The sequence below is a fragment of the Ixodes scapularis genome, unplaced genomic scaffold (assembly GCF_016920785.2).
Source record: "Ixodes scapularis isolate PalLabHiFi unplaced genomic scaffold, ASM1692078v2 PGA_scaffold5__190_contigs__length_132052651, whole genome shotgun sequence".
Classification (NCBI taxonomy): Eukaryota; Metazoa; Arthropoda; class Arachnida; order Ixodida; family Ixodidae; genus Ixodes; species Ixodes scapularis.
Window position 1 is genome coordinate 110,938,213 of NW_024609880.1, and position 10,753 is coordinate 110,948,965.

General features: G+C 40.9%; 1 protein-coding gene across 1 annotated transcript; it reads left to right on the top strand.

Moving 5' to 3' along the window:
- The first annotated feature begins 957 nt into the window (after window positions 1-957).
- LOC120843284 lies at window positions 958-10,449 on the top strand. Its single transcript, XM_040214601.1, has 5 exons — window positions 958-1,056; window positions 2,795-2,955; window positions 5,336-5,421; window positions 7,850-7,930; window positions 10,301-10,449. The coding sequence occupies exons 1-5, from the start codon at window positions 958-960 to the stop codon at window positions 10,447-10,449; spliced, it is 576 nt and encodes a 191-aa protein (XP_040070535.1).
- The last annotated feature ends 304 nt before the right edge of the window (window positions 10,450-10,753 follow it).

A 10,753-nucleotide genomic window follows, 5' to 3' on the forward strand; every position in this document is an offset into this window, starting at 1 on the left:
ACTTTTTTTACAGTGATTCTACCTGCCAGAATCTACATGTGAGATTGGCAGTATTCCTAAATAATGAATATTTAAAAAAATGGCTTGATGGGATCCAGCCTGATGTCGTAGACGTGGCGGTGCTCTTCTACACCTGTGCAACATTTCGCCGGGCCTGAGTATTCACAAGTACAGTTTGTTTGTTGTTTCCTCTATGTTCCGAGTCGCAAACCTCGGTTGTTTACAGCGAAACCCACAGTTATCATAGTTTTGTGCTAAAATTTTTCTATATCATTTCAGGGCGAGGTAACAAAAAAAAAAAGACGATTTCCTATTTTTATTTTATTGAACATAGCAACGTTTTATTAAGTAGTCAGAAAAGCAACTATGCACTTCAGCAAATAGTGCTTGTTCTTCAGCATGATATGATGGTCAGAAATTTTTTTCCTGAACGATATTAGGCAGAAGGTAAATCATATGGCGGAAATGTGGTAAGTTAGAACGAGAAAAAGAGGGTTTATTGTTGCCTGAAGGTTTTGTTGTGCACAAATATAAAGTCAAGAAAGTCAAATTTGTCTTGTGGAAGCTTTGACATAGAATATTTACGAAATAGCGATACCCGTGTAAGCACTTGTGAAACTGACTTTTATTTTACTCGTCATGACGTTATAAGGGCAGAAACGAAATTTTTTCTAGGAATGTGAACTATCATTGTTCCACAAAAAATAGACGAAGAATGGAAGACTTATAGAACATACAGTTTCGCAATATTTCTTACGTCAAGATACACGACGCAATACGGTACACGTCTACAAGTGAGTGGGCGGTATTAGTAACGCTGCATTGCTCAGAGATCCTGGTTCAAGGAACTCAAAATCGGGAATATAAAAGTCTGTGTTTTTCATTAACATGTATAGCGTACTTCCCTTGTATACTACGAAGTCAGTTGACCGGAGAGCGGTTAAATCCAAAACTACGATGAGCACATCACTGTTCGTTTCTTGCTTTGTTCTGGCGGGGTCCATCTTCAGTTCGCATGAAGCGAGTGTAAAACGGCAACGATATAATGCAACTGAGGTAAGCCGACTTATAGTTTCGTTCAAAATAACGGTTTTCAGTCGATATATAGCGTTGATATCTGTAGCTGCTTGTTTTTATCTAATATTGCTGCTCAACCATGTCTTCTACGTCTATAGGAAGCGAGCTTGCTAAATTCAGGGTGATTGTGCTGTAAAACTAGTAAACAATCCTCCTGAAAAAAAAAAAGAGGAGACGAGGCGAAACACACAGAAAAGGGGACAAACACAACTAAGAAACGGTATTGTGTTTGTAAACTTCTTGGTGTCCCATCGATCGTCTCCGAGGTTTTTCACTATGGTGCGAGCTTCCTGAAACCTTTATTCTAGAGCGCATAAAAAAGTGCTCATCAGTTTCGCATTGCCACCAGAAATTAGAATAAGCGAACTGGTTTACATATTTCTAGAATACTACTTCATTGATCTTTCATATTTCTGTAAACAAAAGCGTGTAAGTAAAATGAAGAGTAAAGGCTAATGAAATATATTTACTAGAGTGCAATTGTAACAATTCATCGAGCATGCAGTTGCGTACCGAATTACATTTCATGCGATATGAGAAGGGGTGTAGAACAAAGAAAAAAATTAACAAAATTCGTGTTTAGCGTATGTGAATAGGATATTAGCAAACTTAAAAGTTTTGACTAAGCGAATCATTCTAGGGCTTCTTTCTAACAACTGCTATGCATATTATGACGACGAACAAATATCTGAAGTGTCCCAGTTAAGGTAAACATTTCAGAAATTAGTTAGAAGCTTTTATATGATTAAAGTTTTAATTATTAGCTTTCACCACTAAATTCACACCTACTTCTAAATTGACATCGATATCGTTATTACGATGACATACTTTATTTAAAGTGATATTTTTAAAGCCTTATCCTCAGTTGTTGGGAAAACGCTGTATATGTTGGAAGGTTAGTCATAAAGTTAACGCTATACGGGCCCAAAGGAATTACGAGTGTCAAAACCACAACATCAGTATCGTTCCCGTAGTTTGCTAGGCAGAGTATAAAATAGTCTCCATCCGGTTCCCACTTTTGAACAGAAACGAATTTATGAGTCAGGCTTGGGGGATCAGGGTGTGTGAAGAAATGAAGCTATGGATAAATATAAGATTACTGCCGGATGTGATGTCACAAACAGAGATGGCCAACGTTTTATCATTCACGAGTAATTAATTTGTGAAAACAAAAGTGGCTTTGCGATTTTATTTATAAAAAAATTCACCTTCAGTGTGTGCGAGTGTGGAAGATTACCCTCCCCCCCCCCCCCCCCCCCCCCGCCCCCCTTTAAATTCGCCCCCGCTTCCGATCTGATCACCAGAAAAGAAACGCATGAAATACACTGACATATAGAAGTAATTTTCAACATTGTTTTTCAGTCTTCTTAATTTAAACATTTTAGATTCGCAGAGACGAACATTATCCCTGTTGAGGTACAGAAATTATGAAAAGCAATATGTTGTAGAGCGCAAACCGTACTGGGGATATTCAGAATACCGGTCGGGTGTGTTGATGAAAATACGTAAATACATGCAGTATTCGTAGTTAAAGAGACAAAGAGACAAATAAGAGACAAAAAAAAGTGGTGATTTGGTGATATTTTAGACTGGTAAAGAAAAATATATCGCGAGGTGGGGAATAATCATAACCTTACATGGGCTTAAGAAAACACCCCCCTAAAAACGATGTTTTTCCACGTGCCTCGGTAATCTTTTCCGGCCTTTTTGTTTTCAGGCATTCCTTACGAATGGCACATACTACATGAAGTATCGTAATTACACCAATGATAGATTATTTGGCAACTACTCATGTGTGTCAAGGTGGGGAGGAGATGACAAACTGGAAGAGGATCCCATCAAAATCCTATACAGGCTCGAAAATTACAGCAGAGACCCGTAAGTGTGCATTTGAAAATTACAGGGCATGAATTGCAGTTTTTTTTATTAACTTGAAGGGTAAATATTGAATAAAACTTTTGAGTTTAACCATTGATCAGAACGAAGTCTTTACCTGAAGAAGGTTCCAGACTACCGCAGGTCATTTTCGAAAACTGACCTTCGCACGTAAACCATGACTAAATTTCAAGCGCCCCCCCCCCCCTTCCCGCCATTCTTATAATTCGGCCTCTTTCAAAAGTTCCAGCTCAAGAAAGAACATTGTGTTTGACTGTCATGTTTGACTGTCATAAACTATTTATAGTATTCTGTCTATCATTTCCGTTATTTCTCGCACTATTCTGCGGCAGTGAGCTTGCGTACGACAAACATAAGTATTCATACTTGAATGGGGGCCTGCCAGAAACTCTCCATCTTTTTTTGTAATATAGGTAAGCCTATTTTTCGCATAATTACGCACATGCAGTTCAAGAAGAGGCCACGTTTCGTTCCCTGCGCCTTTTAGCTTTGAGTATCTCCGAAAATATGAAGAAAAAAAAATCCCACTATTTGAAAACATTAGACCAATGCCCAGGAGAAGGTGGGTTTGCGAACCCAAAGTGAAAGCAATGATGGTGGAACGCAACCGCATGCTTCGTCATGCCAGAGAGTTACTGGAACACGCATTAAATTCGGTGACGGCGGTAGCACCGCGGCCGATGTGCACTTCCTCAAGAGCTTCACAGAGGATCCCTTCGGAAGTGCATGCACCGTCTATGACAGGTCGGGGTTTAAACGTAATCTAGTTCAATATTATTGAAACATATTGCTAAAGCACATGTATTAAACATAGAGAGTGGGCGCCTTCAAAGTCCTCTGCGGGGATAAGGCGTCGCGGGAGGAAAACCATTTGAGAGTTACTTCGAGAAAACTTTGCAATGCATAAAATACGTTCGCTTGACATTTACAACCCACGAAGAGTAAAGGACAAACAAATCATATAAGATAAAACTTATGGGATTAGGATTCACACTTAGGATTAGAATAGAACTAAATTACAAATAAAAGCAGATATACACAATCTGCACTAGAATGCAATTTATGAATTGTCATGTTTTGACCAAAGACAATATTTCTTTTCAGTTCCTTAACACTCAAAAGAAAACATGCTGCAGGCGCTGCGCTTAGAATATCAAAAGATTAGGAGATAATTGATAGGGCGATAATGATTTCTAGATTTTCTTCCTATAATAACGTGTGGTCCTTTTTTGGTTTCTGTATTCGTTATTATATTTGAGGGTATCAAAAACGACTCTCTATCGTATGTGCAATCACATAACTCCTCAGTGAAGGAAGCGAAATAGGGTAGTTTTCGTTTCTTGCGAAACGAACGAGTTTTCTCGGGAAGGTATGTTTTATGTTATACAGGGTGTTCAACTGTGAAGAAAACAAACAAATAAACCATCTTCAAGGGGGAGTATGTCGCTTCCGGTTGGCCATTGTTTATACTTATTTTTGAGGACCCATAGTCAGTAGCACGTCCTTTAATAGTCTCACCACCGATGAGCGACTGCGACATCTAAAAAAATTCACTTATTCTCATTGGATGAAAAGAACGAGCACCTGTTCCTCAAAAAATGACAAATCTACCGAAGGTACTTTGGGCAAGCCTTCACGAACCATCTTGGGAACCTTCACCAACCAGCTGCGAACCAGCTTGACCCATCTACTTGAGAACGACTCAAAACCTACAAGTCCTTAAATGCGTTCAGCTACTTCGTGAACGTTAAGACATCAGCGATGGGCACCTACTCCGACCCCCTACAGGCGCTCAAGATACGCACCAAGTGTCGCCGCACGGATCGCCCTAATCAGATCAGCAGACGATCTCCTGAAAGTTTTTATTACGCCTCCTTCAGCGCTACGCTAGTCTATGCAATGTACAGTTTTCTAATGATTGTTTTGTTATCTGAAGTTAATTTCCTAGAGCTTTGTGTCACCTTGCGCTTCTACGTGCCTTAATGGCCCGCTTGGCACCTATCTTTGTACGGGGATGGTCGGCCTAATCGCGGCGGCGTACCATGTTGTTGAAACGTTTCATTTACGCACAGATGGAGTGAGCCGCCGCCTCGCTTGGCTGTAGTTATGTGAGACAGTGCGGGGAGACATAGATATGAAACAAAAATAAAACAGAAAAAGAGAGAGAGAGAAAAAATATATTCGAAAATATGCCGTTGTATAAATCGTACTTGATCGAAGGAATCAAAGTTTTACGAAACCGCCGAAAGTCAAAATAAAAGTGGAGCCAGGAAATGAAATCTAGGTCTTCCAACGTCCGGTACGTATTGTGTGTGTAGGAAGCCAATACATCCCTTAACTTTTTATTAAATCTTTTTTTTAGATTAGGTAAGCAGGACGATGTTGTCGTAGGCTTCTACGCAAAGGAAAGCAATGCTTTTTTCTATGATAACGGAGAATCAAGAAAACGTAAGTTGATTTCTCAAAGGGCTTTTCTTTTTTGCAAACCTTTCGCTCTCCCCATGCTGGAAACCATGCAAAATGCAAAGAACTACAAATACCAATTATCTTGCAGTTTATTTGGAGCCGCGTTAATTCTTAGATTGCAGTTTCTCAATGTGGAGGATCATTGTAGAATCTTTCAGGGTCTAAGCGGCATTCTGACTCTCGCCGAAAACGTTGTTGAGAAATTCTATGAATGTACTAATGCTGCCTTCACTTTAAATGTTCGTTAAGTAAAATAAGAAAAGGAAGTTCAATATTTAATCAAGCTAGCCACTTTGCATGCAATGCAGCAGTATAATGGAGTTTTTGAAAGTAAGAGAATGTTATCCATGTCATTCTATTTAAAGTAAGGAAATCGACCTTAAAGAATTTACATAATTAAAATGCCCATTTTTTCCAGAAATATTATACTTCTTTACAGAGTAACCGTATTTTATGAGAAAACTGCGTAGTTTATAGTCACTGAGGGATTACAAAATGCAAGGCGCGTAGAGCCCGGAGCATTTTCTTATCCAATAAGATTGCGAATATGAGCCGATAAAAAAAAAAAAAAAAAAAAAGACGTCAAAGACCGAATTCAATAATTCATTGAATTACCTCAAATTGCCCGAGGGCATTACATGAGGGGGGAGAAAAAAGTGCAAACACATTGTATTACACAAAATACGTGAGACTCAAAAAATCAAAAATTGGGATTACACAAAACTATAAAAAGTAAAGAGTAACTACTCATTTAAATTGCATGCATACAAACAAAATTAGCAAAATAGTTCTTCGCAAGCATTTCTAAATAAAAACGCTAACAGGACTGCACACCACGCTTTCAGGAAGGTTATTCCACTCGCCAATAGCTAAGCTTCATGGAGGTTCGGAATACATTTTTGTGCTACTTGATGGATGGAGCACAAAGCGTGATCATAATAGGCCGCGTCGTGCACGTCTTAATCTGTCATGGACATTGCGGAGAGCAAGTCGTCTGCATCTGGCACAGGAGTTGCGGTGACGTCAGAAAGACGCCGAGCTCTGATTGGTTGTGACAGTAGGATAGTGGGTAGACCACAAAGCAAGCTGCCTTGAGGTCTACCCACTATCCTTCATTTCGAAACAATCAGAGCACGGCGTTCTGACGCTACCACAACCCCTGCAAAGGAAGCAGACGACTTGCCCTCCGTATAGACCAACACGCGGCCCTGACGTCACGCAGCTGCGGTGGCGCTGTTGACGGTACTGCCCATGCGCAGACGCTTCAGTTCACGCGAACCTGGTTTCTGCGCATGCCCAGTGCCCACACCAGGTGTGGGCAAACGCCGGCTTGTTTGTAAACAGCGTGTCGGTCTATAGCCTGCGATCACCCCTTTCAGTGCTTCAAGGCCTAGGCCGGCAGGCGCGAAACTGAGAGTCGTCAGAATCTGTCGAGATTTTTTTCAACGACCTTACCATTCTTTTTCTAAAACATTTAAACGCATTTAAAACAGACACACACACACACACAGACACACACACGCACACACATATATATATAGATAGATATAAAGTCAAAAGTCAAAGTCAAAATGTGTTTTATTTGTACACAAGATGTTAGATAATTACACTTATTCAGACGGGGGTCCCAAAGATTTTTTTTTTTTTTTATGAAAAGAGTTTTCTTTTTTCTCAAACGCACTGGTTTTAGGGTATTTGGAAGGTCTTCTTAAAAACACCCGGTATATTCGTCCCGTTTACGTATGCGTATTTTTAAATAAACTGTAGTTATATCTCGAAGTTATTTTAAACGCTGCCTAGCGATAATCAATGTAGCTACCTAAAAGATATGTTGATCAAATACGAAGACATTAAAATGTGATTTCACAAAGATACGTCGACTAGGTTCGTTATGTGCATTCTAAACCGGGGTTTGACTCACAGCGCGACTATATCTTTGCGCCAAGATTAGTAGGTGACTACAGGAAGGTTAGTTACGTACATACTTGTTTTATTTTTGGGCATGATAAAAGTAAGTGTTATAGGATAGATCAGGTGGGCTTAGTAAGTCTTCAGACTAAAATAAAGGGAGCCATTTTCTTACACTAAGGCCCCCAAAAATGTAATAAAAATAAGGTTGCAATCCAAAACTGCAGACATGTTTGATGTTTCACAAATGTATTAAAAAAGTTGCTGAAATTTTCTTATTCTTGAAAACTTTTCCCATTGCATTTGGTGACTGTCATCTTGTTTCCTATCAGCGTCCCGTAAGTAACTATAATTAGCCCTCATATAACTAAAATAATTAGCACGGGTTTTGATTACGATGTTTCGTAACCAGTTCGTGTGTAGAGTTGATCCTGTTGCAAGTAATGCTTGTGAACGAATTTTGAAAAGAAGTCATATATGTACTCTGTTTTGCGTCCAACAGAACAAAAACGGAAACTCATATACATGAACGTATCCGAGCAGTGTCAAGTTACAAAAACCTATAATACAGGAAACGGACCAGGTGAGTTTGACTAATGAAAAGCCGAGGTACCGCTAACCTCCGTGAGAGGAGCAGCAGCATCGCGAGGCATACCAAATAAATATTGATGCGAGTTCACGATGTAGCAACAGCCATCGCCTCTTAGTAATTCTCTGCTCCTTGCACCCTAAAGTTTGCCGCCACCTAGCCACGAAGAAATCTGTCGAAGGTTCGTTCGCGTTTATGGAAAACGTCGTGAGAAATCGTTGAGCGTATCACTTGACGATTTATCCAAGTGAATGGAAGGGGAAAAAGAAAAAATGATGTTTGAGGCAGGTGAAGCCAAATGAGTATAAAAAGAAGGGGTTTGAGCAGAGATTGCCGTCTTGTGCTTACCGGGACGTTTTAGTAGCTGGGCGATCCCATGGTAACACTTTGAGACAAGCAAATAAAATCGAGACTTACGTCGCTTATTAATGTTCTTTTCCTTCTGTCAGCTCACTAAAGAAGTTAGTTTAGCAGCTGACCTAGGCTTTAACCAATATCGTGGTTTGGTCTAAACTACTGTTTAGAAGCCTGACACTAAGCACCCAGATTGTGCCGACAATAAGTAGACAGTGTGGGTTCTGGCAAACTTTTCCCAGTTGCGTAGCCAGGGAGGTGAATAGGGGGTGTGTGGGGGGGGGGGGGCTGAAACCCTAAAGAACCACCCCTGGCAATGCTACTGCCTGCACCGGTCATTGAACTAGCACTCCAGAAGCCGTGATCACGCCCTGTGAAGTGTGATCGAAAATTTTGAAGGTACTTCTTAATTGCTGGTTCGCACGTTTATGATAGTTGCGTTCACAACAACCAAAACGGCAGAAACGACAAGAACACCGTGACAATCGTGACTTATGATGGCTTCGCCAAACTATACGTCTTGCACTGCTGGCCACGTTGAGTACGGAGAACACTTGTCTCGGTGACGTTTTGTTGCTGTCGTTTCAGTTGCTGAGAACGCAAGCGGCACAAATGTGTGAGCCAGCCTTATGTGGGCCATTCTATAAGGTGAAAGGGTGTAAAGGTGGAGCAGTGCGATCGTTGTTAGTAAAGCCCCTTCATGTTGGAAAAGTAGCTCAAGGTGCGTCGATTCACTAGGCACGTGCATCGTGCTGCTCTTGGGAACATAGTGGCGCCACAGCGCAGCACTAAGCTAGATTTCAGAAGCCATGTTCTTCCCAGAGGTGGCGCAAGGCACGTGTCTCGAGCATTTGCACAACAATGAATGGCGCCACTTTTTCCAGGATAAAGGGGCTTAAGTTTTTAGACATTGCCAGCGTGTCAGGAACGTGGTCGTGGCAGTAGGAACGCAATCTACCGAGTGTTCTCGAGCGCTATTCGGGCGTATAAAAAAGTTCGTACAATTAAAGCAACAAGCAGAGTGCATTAAAACTTTTCACAAAGGTGTCTTTAGGTGGTGCATACTCAGATTTAATAAGTGTGGGTATAAGACCAAGTCCAAAAGCGTATTTGTTTTATGCACAGGGAAGTAAACGGCAAAAAACCGTGTGGTTGACGCTGGCACTCACAAATGGCGTAACATAAAGCAAAAACCTGAGAGCTTCTTTAAGATGAATTTCCGAAAGTAGATCCACGAAACCCGAACGTCTGTGGCGCCTTCTGTGAGTAGCAGCGTCAACCAGAAAGTTTTTTTCCGTTTTCCTTTTTCTACATAGAAATAAACGGCTTATTTTAGGCTCAAAGGTTTTTATCCAGATACTTACACTCATAAAATTTGAGTACGATAAATGCACCGCCTTTGTGAACATTTTAAATGCACTCCGCTCATTGTTTTATGAATACGAATTTAGTTTACGCCCGAATATTGCTCGTGATGTCAGTATCTGATTTGAAGAGGTCGTATATTCGTAATCGATTTGCAAAAAAAAAAAAAAAGAAAAATAAATAAACTATTGTAGCACATCAACACAGCATAGCACGGTTCTTGTAAAAAATAAAAAGATATATACTTGCTTTTATTTAAAGTCGCACCACGGCCGATTCTATTATATGACGGAGTCTGTCAATTAAGCGGTTGCAAAAATGCACCGTCACGGCGATCGTCGTCTTTCTGGGTTTCTGCTATCATCGTTTAAGCCAGTCGCGCTCAGTGAATGCGCTGTAACCCTCCGCTAAGGCGTACCTTGTGCAGCATGGAAAGTATGTTTGTGAGTTGCAAGACCGGGATGTGGTGGTTGTCTTGTTGACGGTCTCAGTCTCGAACACTTGCACGTTGTATGCTGCCTGATATTATTGTACACTTCCCTAGACACTGGTTACATCTCACATTCTGGCAACTTTTACGTAAAATGACTGCTCCGTATAACTGTTTACATCGATGATTCTCTCTCTCTCTCTCTGTTCTTTCAGGCTGTACGCTGTGGATGGGTGCTCCAACAGTAGACAATGATCCTCCAAAGCGGTGCAAAAAAGCCTATGACAAGTGCGGGGGCCAAACGAAGCTACAGTACCACAAGAGTTGCAAGCACTATTACAGTTGGCAACTAGGCGGGTCATGAAAATAAATTCACGATCGCTGTCAAGGGATTGAAGATATGCTGAATCGAATTAGGGAATAAACAAAAAATTTAAGAAATAAGTCTTCTAGCATCAGCTGTACCTGTAATTGATAATAGCGTGGTTGTACTTCAAGCGGATGGCCATGTTTTTCGTTCTAAATGCCTTTATTTCGGCGAGCGTTTCAAAGTCAGCCATCGAAGAGCGCGATGCATCTCGTGAGATGCGGCAGACCCAGCGCGGCCTTGGCGTCATCATGCGATGAATGGCCAAGCGTACCGTAGTTACAAGCTTTGCCACTTGGAG